Here is a 15,598-nt window from a genome sequence, read left to right as displayed (position 1 = left end):
AGAACAGATACCCCCAAAAACTACTTAAGTAGTACATTACACCACTGAAGTTAGGATGTCTTCAAATGTAGTTGTATGATTTGTAAATGGCTTTAAGCTATATCACCGCCTTCTAGTGGCCACAAATGAATGACACAAGATGTGATTCAGGACTCCAGCACTGCGGGTGGCGGTAAATCACCATTTTAACCTTTATGCTTTTTTTTCAACACAAAATAAGAATATTGACTTCTTCAAAACGGAGATGGCCTCAATGGCAAGTATGGGTAACTGCATATGTGCGAGTGTTGCCGCGAAAAAAAAGAAGTTTTGAATGGTCATTCAACTCGGAATTCCAAGTCAGGAACTTGGGCCTATTTCTAGAGCTCTAGCATTCTGACCTGAAGATGACTGACGTCATGATTTGAACTTTTTTCTACAAGTTCACAGTTATCTTAAAAGCACCATGTGGCCTCCCGAGTGGCGCAGCGGTCTAGAGGTGTCACTACAGATCCGGGTTCGATCCCAGTCGGCCGTGACCTGAAGACCCATGAGGTGGCATACAATTGGCCCAGCGTCATCTGGGTTAGGGAGGGTTTGGTCGGCTGGGATGTTCTTGTCCCATCGCGCTCTAACGCCTCCTTGTGGCGGCCGGGCGCATGCACGCTGACGCGGACGTCAGCTGTAAGGTGTTTCCTCTGACACATTGGTGCAGCTGGCTTCCGGGTTAAGCAAGCAGTGTGTCAAGAAGCAGTGCGGCTTGGCAGGGTCGTGTTTTGGAGGTCGCATGGCTCTCAACCTTCGCCTCTCCCGATTCCGTACAGGAGTTGCAGTGATGGGACAAGACTGTAACTACCAATTGGATATCACAAAAAAGGGGTAAAAAAAATAAAAGCACCACGTGTCTGAAAGTGGGCATTGCGAAATAAGTGGGAGGGTCAACATATGGAAACAACAGCAAATTGGGCAGATTGGTTGCAACGCAAGACAAATAAAATTGTATTTGTTGCATACACAGTTTAGCGGGTGCAGCGAAATGCTCATGTTCCCAGTTCCTATCAATCAATGCAGTAAATGTCCACAAGCACACAATAATCCAAAATGTGAAAGAGAGCGATCCGGCTCAAAGTATTTTACTGGTTTGTGACTCACTGACACCGCCCCCGGTTAGAGGGGAATAAAGCAGTCCAAGAGTTAATACACCCCGGAACTTTATTCAATCACAGTAGAAGATAAAAATAGGATGCAAAGTGAGAGAGATAGTGGAATAGAATTGGAATGGTAGTGGTTCTGTAACAGGAGAAACAGGTAACCCAGTCCACTGTACACAATAGTATAACTGAGAGTACAAGTAGAGCAACAAGGCTATTAACAAGAGAAGGACTGTATGCAAATGTATATGCTACCTGCAGGGTAGAGTACCCAGTGGTAGCCGGCTGGTGATTGAGGGGCAGAGTACAGGGTGGAAGCCGACTAGCAGTGGCTGTTTAACAGTTTGATGGCCTAGGGATAGAAACTGTTTATCAGTTTCTCGTTCCCAGCTTTGATGCACCTGTACTGTCTCCGCCTTCTAGATGGTAGTGGGGTTAACAGGCCGTGGCTCGGGTGGCTGAGGTCCTTGATGATCTTCTTGGCCTTCTTTTGACACCGGGTGCTGTAGATGTCCTGGAGGGCAGGCAGTGTGCCCCCGATGGTGTGTTGGGCTGACCACACCACCCTCTGGAGAGCCCTGCAGTTGTGGACGGTGCAATACAGCCCGACAGGATGCTCTCAATGGTGCATCTGTAGAGGTTTGTGAGGGACTTTGGGGCTGCTTGCTGTTTCCTTGTAGCATTTTAGCTAAACTGGCTAGGATTATTAACGTGGGAGGTTAGGAGAAGAGTTAGGCTTAGCTAAAATGCTATGAGGAAGTAACAAAACAGACTTGAGTATCAACCAATCTGTCCAATTAGCTATTATGTTTCCATACACCCACGTATGTTGTTCCTCCCAATTATTTTGCAACACCACTTTCAGAAACACTCCACATATGCAGTTATGACTCCTCTATAGTGCTGCCTATGCTATCACAGACACCATAATGAGACAAATATAAAGATGAGTCCTCTAACTATGGTTGGTCCCATCGCATAACCTCATGGACTACCCACTGGGCACAGATGTCAGTTCAATGTCTAGTTTAGATTTACACCTTTGGTTGAGTTAAATTCAGCGTTTCATGGTTTCTCCCAGTCTCAGAGAGAGGTTTATGCAACAGTGACAATGTGTTAAACACCTGGCATGGCCAGAAGTTTCTTTTAAGACCAAGTGAAATGCCATAAATGTCCTAATGTTGACTTTTTGCAAGTCCGATCAGTTTTCCACGTTGATTCAACGTCACACTGATTGTTTGTGTGGAAATGACATGGAAATAACATTGATTCATCCAGGTAAAACGTCATGTATCATCGGTCAATTGTGACTGGCTGACTGATCTACAATAAATAATGAGTAGTTATTTATGATGCAAGGTTCGTTGTAGATCTGTCAGTCGATAGTCGTCTGTAATTTCAATCAAGCCCTATTACTTGCTGGTCTTGGCCAGTTCCTCATCATTTCTTCCTCCCCATCTCCCCCAACAGATGGCATCGTTTCAGAGAGAGGCTTATACAACAGTGACTGAATGTGTTACACAACACCTGGCATGGACAGATGTTTCCTTTCAGACCAAGTAGAATGCCAAAAAAAGAGCCAATGGATAAACTCTGTCCTGAAAGGGTATTCATGGTGTGTTCCTTTGTCTGGCTGGTTTCTTCTAAAGACTGTCATATGTCAGCTTTTACCCAGTGCCTCATGAAAGTAGATGGTATTACAGAGAGACAGGGTGTCATATTACACTCAAACATGTAATTTAGCCACAAAACAACACCTTCACTGTGCGCTCAGTTTTCAACAATGCTTTATTCATATACAGGGCATACGTTATCCACACATAAAATGCCACAAAATTTGTATACAACATTTAAAAAAATGTGATAATTCTCCAACAGTTCTAAGAATTTTCCCTGCACTAGTTGTACAACATATGTGCACATTTTCTTAAAATGTTGTAGCAGGTTGTAGCACAATACTTTTTCCCCAAACAATATTGAACATGTCAGGAAGTGTGCTAATGTTTAGCGGTAACCCAATCAAGTCAGTGTTTTACTGACATTGTTTACTGGTTTATGGAAATCAAGATATTATTTTATATTCCATAAAACTTACATCGTCTACCAGCTTTTCCAAATCAAAATCTTGGAAAGCTTTCCTACATTATTAATGAAAGCCCGAATGATGTTACATAATTTTGTGCAGATATCAGCTTTGAGCACTGATCTAGAGTTATAGTGTATTATAACGGCCAACGGAATTCATATATAAGAGCAGAAAATACTGGTTATTTAAGCCAGGGTAACAATGAATTTAGTTGGAAACTGACCCTAGAGAGAAGGCTAAAGACTGGAAGAACTCTAACACACAAAGGGTTGTCTTATCTTGTCCAGATTTAGCAAACAACCAATAAATGAATCTTTCAATTTGAATGAGTTTCTCATCTGTTAACACACACAAAACCAACTTTCAAATATCTTTACAAAAATAAAATCCAGACTACTTTCCAGAGGTAAATCTTCAAAGAATTTCCCCAAACATGAGCTGGAAGCACTGCAATCACCTATTTTCCTCTTATTACATCAGCAGGTATTAGGAACGTGACAAGCGGGCTTGGTAACAAGGAAACACACAGGCCAAAGGGCAAAACCCAGGAGACAGAAACCCTGAAAGGAGACTTGAGTTTTGGGGTCTAATATGGTAATGTAAACAGACACTGGGCATTGCAATGAGTCGGCTGAAGACACTTGGAGGTCCTTGTTGAAACTGTGAGGCCCAGTTCAAACCACATTGATGAGTTGAGAAACTTCCTGGTTTTACCAAAAGGAATTTCAAAAACAGCAACATTTATCAAAAGCAATTTAAAAAAACTTCAATATACAAACTTAACCAAATTTCAGGTGTAGCCTGTTTTCCAGTTTCATATGAGGTAACTAAAATGTATTCTACTCATTGCAGACGGAGCACAAGCACAATAACATTTCACCTTTTTACATTGAGTGTGATAACTGTCCATATCTGCATGTCTGTAGAAGATCAAGGTCCCAGAGAAGTTGGATAAACTGCTTTCCAAGCATTCCAAAGTAGTAAACAGGAGCGAGGTTGGAGTTTTACTTTTGGTTGAACACATACTAACTGCAGAAAACTCATAAATTGCACTATTATGTCATAGATACTGTAAGTCAACTGGTTTATAATGTTTTTGTATCGAGTTATATTTCGAACTAAGGAAAAAGTCTAGAAAATATAGCTCTGCAACTATTTACATGCATTTAGTGGGTTCTATACTGTACACCACTTTTTGAAGCATTTCTTAATAAAAACCACAAAACACTGAGAACCTGAAGAGTGAATCAATTTCCTTGAAATGACAAGGATCGAAGAGCAGTGGACAATTGACTGAAGACAGAGAGACTGAAATATTACAAATCATTATGTACAGTTTGGAGCAAGTTTTAACATGTACTTATACAGGAAGAGATTTGTATTGAAGGTCTTCCTGACATGGTTTTAAAACAACTACCAAGCAGTAATAGTCCCCTGATTAAGTTGAGTTATTGGATTTGAAGGTTATTTATGTATTTTATTTAACCTGTTTTTTTTGCAGGGGGAGTCCCATTGAGACCAAAGTTCACAGTAAAAGTATAAGCCATGCTAGTTTAGACTAAAACCCTAAAAGATAAAAATCCTTTTCAGCTTACTTAGTAAAATGTCACCCACCCTCACCCCACCAATTTCAATCCCTCAAAATATGAACACAATTATCTTCTTACTGGCCAATGGTGTACAAAACATGACCAAAAATACACTCATTGTAGTGCATTGAAATAAGCACTTAAATATGAAAATCGACTCACACAAGTTTTAAAAACAATAAGCAGGGGTCTTCCACATTCCTCTTCATCATCTGATCCATCAATCCATTCGACTCATTTATTCACTTGTTTTGCCACAAATAAACTCACTAGTAGCCTACTTGTCTTCCAGTGGTGCACTTGAAAGAAAAGAGAAAAAGTAGATGATTTACCAGGAGAGGAGGAGTTAACATGAGGTGAAGAGGGGAGGGTTAACGTTTCATTATCACATGAAGTGCAACAGTGGGTATTCACAACTGATTCCTGACCACAATAAACTAAGGATGTTACTACTTAGTGACCTGACCAAAATGAAGTGACTGGCTGATGCAATCTGTGTTTGGTCCCTTACAGCTCTCCAAATTTGGCCGCGTAGCGGGCTACGACATTCTTGCTGCGGGCAAAGTCCTTCCGTAGCTCGCCCACTTCCTGTCGTAGCGCCGTGTTCTCGCGCTCCAGGAACGCCGCCCGCACTGTGATCTGGTTCTCCTTGAGTCGCCGCGCGTCCCGGGAACGCTTCGCTGCCACATTGTTCTTCTTCCTCCTCTGCCAGTACTTTTCATCCTGGTGAGGAGAGAGAGGTGTAGAGGGGGAAAGAGAAAGAGCAGAGAGTACCGGGAGAAAGAGAGAGAGAACAAGGTTGTTATTGAAAGCGATCTTGATGCTGAGAGCATGCTTTCAATTCAATGTCGCTGCTAAGTTATTGAAAGCGTCCTTGAAAAGCAAACTCTTGTTTTCACTCACTGGTGAATTTATTTAAAGCGACCTTCAGAATGGCTGAACGCTCTATGAACTAACTGATGGTACTGTAATACAAAATTAAATATTACAATAATTTTTTTATAAACAAAATCCAATTCCTCTTCTTGGAATTAGAAAAAGCTGTGTACACCTACCTACATACCAAACCCACATGTCCAGCCTCCATGTCTCTGATTTACCTTAGAATCCTCAGGTACATACACCTTCTTGGCCTTCTTGATCATCGGTTGAGGTTTGAGTTCCTCCTCTGAGAACTTGTGTTTGCGTGGGTTGAACAGCTCTCCTCCAGGAACACTGGACAGGACCAGGTCGGTAGGATCTGGGTCAAAGTTCACGTCCACCTCAATCTCCTCTGGGTCAGTGGGTTCAGGGGTCAGCCTGTCCTTGTCTGTCACCACCTCTGTGGGGGAGACACAGGTGACCAAGTATACCGTTTGGGTTAATGGGAAAATGCTACTATCAGTTTTAAGGGTTAGTAAATAAATGCTCCTGGTGTAAATGGGACATTCTATTATGTGAGACTGCAAGTAATGTAAGTCCTGTTCCAGAACCATATATTTGGCTATATCCTGTTTATATCCTGAACTGGAGTAGATTTCAATAAATCCAGTGACTCAAATTGGCAGAAATCAAGTTAAAGACTTCTACATTTGATAAGGATGGCCTCCACGGAGCCCAGCCCACGTCTGTTGGTCAGCATTGCTACGATCTATTTTCACCACCATCTACAGCAGCGACAGTGCATACTGCCTTGAATGACATTCAAAACACACAAGCATGTGTTTCCCTGTACATGTGTCGTGTGTCCTTGGTGCTCAGACTATCTATATGGCAGAACTGAGAACAACTTACTTGGTTTACTTTGATCTTTAATGCATTTTTCCTCACTTTTTGTATTACTTACACATTATACCATGTAACTACCAGTGTAACAACACTAACAGACTAATATTTAAATGCACAAGGTCCTAAAGGTCTCACAGCTGTCAGCCTACCTGTGTCGTCTGCGATGTCAACACTGTTGAGGGTGATAGTGACCCCTTCTTCCTCACACTGATCCAGCTCCAGGATTGGCAGCAGGGAAATGGGGGCGGCTGGGGCTCTCTTGGGCTTGGCTGTCATGGTGGTAGGCATCTCTGTCTTCCCTGCATTCTCCACGTTGAGAGCATCGTCCAGGGACGAGGGCGAGGTGGAGATGCCATTCTCCATGAGGAACTCCTCCAGGTCCATGTACTCCAGGTGGAAGGTCTCCCCATTGTACGGGATAGTCTTATCCCAGATGGCAGGGGTCAGGGCGGCCGACGGACCCATCCCACTCCCTCCTTCAAGGTCCACATTGTCCCCCATAAGCAGCTTCTCCTTGTCATTGTCTGTGGCAGCAAAACAGCATTGGTTAATTTTATGAGTTATGGCAGGCTGGATAAAACAAATGGAGAAGACAGTCATTGGAAAAGGGTTTATTTGACATGGTCATTCAGTAGATTGTAAATGGCTTTCGATAAAACACTCAGGACATACATACATACATACATACATACATACATACATACATACATACCATACATAGTCCATGTGACAATCTAGCCCACAAGTATGATCATGCAGGGTTCATGTTTCAAACAATGGACGAGATATGATGAAATACTACATCAGAATTGGGTAGAAGGGGGACCTTGACACTACTACATTTACATTTAAGTCATTTAGCAGACGCTCTACTAGACAGAAAAATGTGACCTACTAATAGTGGTTCCAGTAAAGTTACGGAGTTGTGATGAGGTTTAGAGAGGAATTTACTGTCAACTAGCCTTATGTTATTTTTAGTGCTACATTGATATTGATTACGCCAATGTTGTTGGCGCTTGCAAGAAAGACATTTCACTGTACTTGTGCACTTGACATTAAAAATGGTGTGCTGTCTGCGAACCCCAGAATTAAAGTGTAGCTACCCAATTTTAGTTTCAATTCAGATGAAGGGATAGCTGAATTCGTACAGATAATAACACTATAAAAACAACAGACAGAAAGGGTGTGATTCTGTGTACCAATTTCCAACATCGCATACGTTGTATTCGCATTCGGCTTTCTCCGGCACAATTCGGCCTCTTCTCAGTTATTTTCCTATAACAAACGATGCGTTCAAACCCCACACAGAGAAGCATCTAGACTAGACTTACCATCGTCGTCCTCGAGTAAATTCGGTGGGGGCATTTCCATTATTTTCTTCAATACCACGGGAAAAGCACCCGGTGACCCCATGAAGGTTTCCAGTGTGGTGGTGATCGGCTCTCCTGACATGTTTTACGGCAATTACGCAAAAACTAATTTTAAGATAGGCTCCTTCAACAATGAAGCATAGGCTAATGTAACAGAATATCCTCTCGGTGAAACAAAAGTATCCGTTAGTGAAACTGCAATTTGGCTAAATGTTACAATGTAACAGCGAACGACACGACATTAGACTACCTCTTCAGAGTATGACCTGACTACAAATAACGCAACAAAAAACGTTTTGTTGCTCAACAGAAACCGCACCTCTTGAGTAGAAAATATACAATAGCCCTGTTCTGATTGGTTCTTTTCTTCTCTTCCTTTATGAATATTAACATTCTCTGAGCAACCATTGGTTGACCGAATTATATATCTGTTGTAACTCTGCATAAATTAGAGGAAAACGTGTTTGGAGGGTGGAACAACTTCAATGAGACATACATACATACATACATACATACACACACACACACACACACACACACACACACATACACATACGTTAGACTTAGACAGTCACTTAGGAAAGCAAATGTTGGTAGAGTTGGCGTGTAGTTACAGTACCTTACAGCTACGCATGCAGTGTCAAAATGTACTTTGACAATTGCCCCAATTTCTCTAGGAACAAATGTGTTTCTAGGCCTATTTATTTTACCAGCTATTCAGGGCATCAAACAATAATCTATAGGCGGTATGACTCCTTTGTGAGAAAATAACATTTGTTTTATTGTCTAGCCTATGCCATATAACATAGCAATTGTGAGTCATAAATTGCCCGGTTTCCCAAAATCATTTTAAGCCTAAAATAAAAGGAAACCGAGCCCTGGTTCATTCGCTTCGTTCTCACATGGCAACACGTGTGCCATCATCGTATGCTAAAATAAAACACGGAGACCAATGAAGACAGAGCATTGAGCGCCTACTATTCAAATTGAGTACACGTGAAGGACCGGTCTGCTCTGTTGCATTGCCCCGGGGGAGGTGCGGAGCTATGCGATTTGAGACAGGTCGCTATTTTACTGGCATTTTACCTTGACACATTTTTTTCAGTCACTGTATTTATGGACACATCTCCGTACGATATTGTGCCACATTAAGCATGATACTTTACTATAAACACTACACTTGTCTAGACACATATATTCAGACATGGGCTAGTCCATAGGGCGGCGCACAATTGGCCCAGCGTCGTCCGGGTTTGGCCGATGTAGGCCCATCATAGTAAATAAGAATTTGTTCTTAACTGTCTTGCCTAGTTAAATAAAGGTTAAATAAAACATACACAAATGTAATTATGAGCCGTCCTCCCCTCAGCAGTCTCCACTGATATGCACCATGAAAACCAAATGCACAAGCCCTTACTAAAAACATTATTCTAAATTGTGAGTTGTCAAACATTTGTTTTCAAACTGATCAAGCAGAGGCAAGGACAGCATTCATGTATTGTAGTTGTTTTTAAGGGGCATTACTGCAAGAGTAGAGTGTGCTGTACTGTCAGTATAGCATAGCTCTTCCCACCAGCCTCCTCTGACACAGAACTAGTCCAGCATCCACACCATAGCACAAGAGGAGAAAACAGAGATGCTGTCCACTGCCATGTCTTTATGACACCTTCATAAACCCTTTACAAGGCCTTCATAGATGCTTCACAAATTATTGAAAAGCTGTTAATAGTCCTAATATACAGTATAAAATGGCGCCGAAGAGGATGGCTGACGTTTTACATGCTCCTAACCAATTGTGCTTTTTTGTTAGTTTTTTTGCATTGTTTGTAACTTATTTTAACTTATTTTGTACATAATGTTGCTGCTACCATCTCTTATGACCGAAAAAAACTTCTGGACATCAGTGATTACTCCCCACGAACTGGAAGAAGCTTTTTCCTTTAACGAGTCCGACAAGAAGGATATACTGCTCTCCCGGGTACAGGCTCAAATCCGTGCAATTTGTGTGTTGAAAAGACGGAGGAAAAGAGGACGCAGATCAGGCTGCCTTCTAAGAATCCGTAGTCAAGCGAGTAAACTCCCACTGCCATCTGCCCTACTTGCTAACATGCAATCATTGGAAAATAAAATTGATGACCTACGATTAACGATTATCCTACCAACAGGACATTAAGAACTGTAATATCATGGCTGAATGACGACACGGCTAATATAGAGCTGGCGGGATTTTCCTTGCACCGGCAGAACAGAGAAGCTACGTCTGGTAAGACGAGGGGTGGGTGTGTGTGTCTTTTTGTAAATAACAGCTGGTGCACAATGTCTAATATTAAAGAAGTTGAGGTATTGCGCGCCTGAGGTAGAGTACCTTATGATAAGCTGTAGACCACACTATCTTCCTAGAGAGTTCTCATCTATATTTTTTTGTAGCCGTCTATTTACCTCCACAGACCGGCACTAAGACCACACTCAACCAACTCTATAAGGCCATAAGCAAACCAGAAAATGCTCATCCAGAAGCAGCGCTCCTAGTAGCCGAGGACTTTAATGCAGGCAAACTTAAATCAGTTTTACCAAATTTTTACCAGCATGTCACATGTGCAACCAGAGGGGAAAAAACCCTCTAGACCACCTTTACTCCACACACAGAAATGCATACAAAGCTCTCCCCCGCCCTCCATTTGGCAAATCTGACCATAATTCTATCCTCCTGATTCCTGCTTACAAGCAAAACCTAAAGCAGGAAGTACCAGTGACTTGCTCAATACGGAAATGGTTAGATGACGCAGATGCTACGCTACAGGACTTTTTTGCTACTACAGACTGGAATATGTTCCAGGATTCATCCAATGGCACTGAGGAGTATACCACCTGTCATCGGCTTCATCAATAAGCGCATCGACGACGTCACCCCTACAGTGACCATATGTACATATCCCAACCAGAAGCCATGGATTACAGGCAACATCCGCATCGAGCTAAAAGGTAGAGCTGCCGTTTTCAAGGAGCGGGTCTCTAACCCGGAAGCTTATGAGAAATCTCGCTATGCCCTCCGACGAACCATCAAACAGGCAAAAGTCAATTCAGGACTAAAATCGAGTCATACTACACCGGCTCTGACGCTCGTCGGATGTGGCAGGGCTTGAAAACTATTACGGACTACAAAGGGCAACCCAGACACGAGCTGCCCAGTGACGCGAGCCTACCAGACAAGCTAAATGCCTTTTATGCTCGCTTCGAGGCAAGCAACCCTGAAGCATGCACGAGAGCACCAGCTATTCTGGATGACTGTGTGATAACACTCTCGGTAGCCGATGTCAGCAAGACCTTTAAACACAGGTCAACATTCACAAAGCCGTGGGGCCAGATGGATTACCTGGACGTGTACTCAAAGCATGCGCAAACCAACTGGCAAGTGTCTTCACTGACATTTTCAACCTCTCCCTGACTGAGGTCTGTAAAACCTACATGTTTCAAGCAGACCACCATAGTCCCTGTGCCTAAAGAAGCGAAATTAACCTGCCTAAATTATTACCGCCCCGTACCACTCACGTAGGAAAGCCATGAAATGCTTTGAAAGGCTGATCATGGCTCACATCCTCCCGGATACCCTAGACCCACTTCATTAGTCATTAGGTTTTACAGTGCCTTCAGAAAGTATTCATACCCCTTGACTTATTCCACATTTGTTTGTGTTACAGCCTGAATTCAAAATGTATTAAATAGATTTTTTTTCTCTCACCCATTTACACACAATACCCCATAATGACAAAGTGAAAATGTTTTTCGAAATGTATTGAAAACAAAATATCTCACTTACATAACTATTCACACTGCTGAGTCAATACTTTGTAGAAGCACCTTTGGCAGCAATTACAGCTTCTGAGTCTTTCTGGGTCAGTCTAAGGGCTTTCCACACCTGAATTGTGCTACATTTGTCCATTATTCTCTTCAAAATTATTCAAGCTCTGTCAAATTGGTTGTTGGTCATCGCTAGACAACCATTTTCAGGTCTTGCCATAGATTTTCAAACAGATTTAAGTCAAAACTGTAAGTCGGCCACTCAGGAACATTCACTGTCTTCTTGGTAAACAACTCCAGTGTAGATCTGGCCCTCTGTTTTAGATCATTGTCCAGCTGAAAGGGTAATTCATCTCAAAGTGTCTGGTGGAAAGCAGATTGAACCAGGTTTTCCTCCAGGATTTTGCCTGTGCTTAGCTCCGTTCCATGTATTTTTTATCAACAAAAAAAACTCCAGTCCTTAACGACTACAAGCATACACATAACAAGACGCAGCCACCACTATGCTTGAAAATATGGAGTGGTACTCAGTAATGTGTTGTATTGACAAAAAGTAAATTGCCTTGCCACATTTTTTGCAGTATTACTTTAGTGCCTTGTTGCAAACAGGATGGATGTTTTGGAAAATACATATCCCACCTCGCACTGCCTGGCAGGTGAGCTGTGTGCAATGAATTAAGTGCTGATAGATTCATTTTTGGAGGCGCTGCAGACAGCTATGTAGATTGTTAGCCATTTAGTTGACAGCTGTGGCTAGCCAAAAAGGATTCGTTTTGAAAGTTGGATCATCTTATCCTGAGGCTTTAAAAGTGTTCATAAATTATGATTTTGAACATTCAAAGCAACTGGGAAACGTGGACAGGTTGCATCATTAGTCATTAGGTTTTACAGAGGCTTTAAAAGTATTGTTGTCACCTTAGCTTTCTATATAACTTCTCAGTGATAGGAAGCACGAGCACCACCAATCAGCCTACACACCCGTCGTCACTATGACAACTAGTGTAGCCATGTCAGCAAATGACTGCTGTTTGAAAACACACACACATCCGATTTGGTGTTTGGACATTCCAAAACTGATTTGAGCGTTAAAGCCTGCAGTGTGAACAAGGCTATAGTCAATTGCACAACTGAATTCATTCAACCGAAATGTCTTCCGCATTTAACCCTCTGAATCAGAGAGGTGCAGGGGCTGCCATAATCGAGATCCACGCCAGGGGAGCAGTGGTTTGGTTAACTGCCTTGGTCAAGAGCAGAACTGCAGATTTTTCCACCTTGCCGGCTCAGGAATTTGAACCAGCAACCTGTCTTTTACTGGCCCAACGCTCTAAACCTATAGCCTACCTCGAACCAGCCACCGTTCGGTTACTGGCCCAACGCTCTTTCTTACACGATAGGCTTATCTGAGGTCGTTCTTGTAACCAAGTTGCCAAGGCTAGAAGATACTGTCAAAATGGCACCAGGATTTTATTAATGTTACTCAATATATAGGATACGCAGGGAGAAATCACTCAAATGTTGTATATATAGTCGAAGAGCCTGTTAACATACATTTATTGAAAACAAACGTACTGTATCAAATATGTTTTGAGTTGCAACATTGTCGCGCGTGGATTCATTTACTACCGTGCTGGGAAAATATTATTCCTGATCATTCAGTCACAATGCAATTTATTGACAATTTGCACACAAAAAAATACGATTATTTCGCTTCTTCTTACCGTTGTAATCAAGGGTAGGAATAGTGAAGGGATCATCAAGCAGAGCTTTGAAAATCTCCGGAATCTCAAAATAAGACATATTTCTCGACTTTTCTAAACGCTTGAAAAGATAACCTGGTCTGACTATCAATTAAAAGCTGGAGCAGATATATGAAGGTGACAAGATTTATCAACGCTTCCAAGTTAAACAGAAGACAAAAAATTCACATGTACAGCGAAATGTTGATGAACTGAGAAAACTGAAACTTTTTTTCACGACCACAAGGATTGTATGGTAGCCTGTCCCGCCCCCTTAGCGCCTTGTTTTTCCATTGGTTTTTTCCCCCAAGCCTGGCTGATCTAGCCAATTACTGCCAGGTATTCACACACAATTATAATGCCAACGACGGAAAGATTCGTGATAGGTTTCTGCTTTTGTCTGACAAAATGGAAAGCCAATTTGAAGCGTTTACCATATTACCCAAAGAAAATAAGAACAGCTATATGGGGCTCCCGAGTGGCGCAGCGGTCTAAGGCACTGTATCTCAGTACTTGAGATGTCACTACAGACGCCTTGGTTCAAATCCAGGCTGTATTACAACTGGCCGTAGTTGGGAGTCCCATAGGATGGCGCACAATTGGCCCAGCTTCGCCGATACATAGCTTCCTGTCAGCTTGATTGTAGCCATACTAGCATTGAAGTCTCTCCTTTTATCATTATCTCAGTAAATTAATATAATCATATTTCTATAGCGTTTTTTTTATCATTCTTGTTGAAAGTTCTGTTTATCCGTTCTGTTACTGATTTTTGTAATTCAATTATTGTGTTCTGTGTCTTTTTTTGTCTCTTAGCTAGCTAGCTATTAACATGCTAACTAGTAAGGTGGCTGGCAATTAGCCAACGCCCCCCACCCTTACCGACCATGCACTAGCGGTTCTGGGGGGAGGGGGGGGGCAGAGTGCCCCTGTGTAACAGTATAGCTTCCGTCCCTCTCCTCGCCCCAACCTGGGCTTGAACCAGGGACTCTGCACACATCAACACACCAAGCATCGTTAGGACATTTACTGAAAGCTGTAACATAGTTTAAGACATGTCTTTTACAGTAGCTAGTTAACATTATGATTGCTCATTCTTTTTATTCCAAACCGTTTCGAACAGGGACAAAGTGACAGGAGAGGTCAGCATAAGGGTTTGCCGCTACAGGTCCATGAGGAAAAATGAGAAACCACACAGTTTGAGTGTAGGGTGAAAAGTCAGCTGTTTGTCACACTACAGTCGTGGCCAAAAGTTTTGAGAATGACACAAATATTAATTTTCACAAAGTCTGCTGCCACAGTTTGTATGATGGCAATTTGCATATACTCCAGAATGTTATGAAGAGTGATCAGATGAATTGCAATTAATTGCAAAGTCCCTCTTTGCCATGCAAATGAACTGAATCCCCCCAAAACATTCCCACTGCATTTCAGCCCTGTCACAAAAGGACCAGCTGACATCATGTCAGTGATTCTCTCGTTAACACAGGTGTGAGTGCTGACGAGGACAAGGCTGGAGATCACTGTCATGCTGATTGAGTTCGAATAACAGACTGGAAGCTTCAAAAGGAGGGTCAACCATGGTTACCTGCAAGGAAACACGTGCCGTCACCATTGCTTTGCACAGAAAGGGCTTCACAGGCAAGGATATTGCTGCCAGTAAGATTGCACCTAAATAAACTATTTAACGGATCATCAAGAACTTCAAGGAGAGCGGTTCAATTGTTGTGAAGAAGGCTTCAGGGCGGCCAAGAAAGTCCAGCAAGCGCCAGGACCGTCTCCTAAAGTTGATTCAGCTGCGGGATCGGGGCACCACCAGTACAGAGCTTGCTCAGGAATGACAGCAGGCAGGTGTGAGTGCATCTGCACGCACAGTGAGGCGAAGACTTTTGGAGGATGGCCTGGTGTCAAGAAGGGCAGCAAAGGAGCCACTTCTCTCCAGGAAAAACATCAGGGACAGACTGATATTCTAGAAAAGGTACAGGGATTGGACTGCTGAGGACTGGGGTAAAGTCATCTTCTCTGATGAATCCCCTTTCCGATTGTTTGTGGCATCCGGAAAAAAGCTTATCCGGAAGAAGACAAGGTGAGCGCAACCATCAGTCCTATGTCGTGCCAACAGTAA

General features: G+C 42.5%; 1 protein-coding gene across 2 annotated transcripts; it reads right to left on the bottom strand.

Annotated features, from left to right (window-relative positions):
- Window positions 1–2,900: 2,900 nt before the first annotated feature.
- On the bottom strand, window positions 2,901–13,689 carry LOC115153586 (thyrotroph embryonic factor). 2 transcript variants are annotated; one of them, XM_029699189.1, is made up of 5 exons: window positions 13,459–13,689; window positions 6,722–7,096; window positions 5,906–6,126; window positions 5,317–5,528; window positions 2,901–5,104 (listed from the first exon to the last, which is right to left on the bottom strand). In XM_029699189.1, the coding sequence occupies exons 1-5, from the start codon at window positions 13,535–13,537 to the stop codon at window positions 5,083–5,085; spliced, it is 909 nt and encodes a 302-aa protein (XP_029555049.1). In that variant the 5' UTR covers window positions 13,538–13,689; the 3' UTR covers window positions 2,901–5,082. The 2 variants fall into 2 exon arrangements, with proteins under 2 accessions (XP_029555049.1, XP_029555048.1); XM_029699188.1 differs by lacking the exon at window positions 13,459–13,689 and adding an exon at window positions 7,904–8,259.
- Window positions 13,690–15,598: the final 1,909 nt, after the last annotated feature.

Source organism: Salmo trutta, chromosome 18, assembly GCF_901001165.1.
Source record: "Salmo trutta chromosome 18, fSalTru1.1, whole genome shotgun sequence".
NCBI classification, from domain to species: domain Eukaryota; kingdom Metazoa; phylum Chordata; class Actinopteri; order Salmoniformes; family Salmonidae; genus Salmo; species Salmo trutta.
This window is presented reverse-complemented; position numbering and strand designations above follow the sequence as displayed.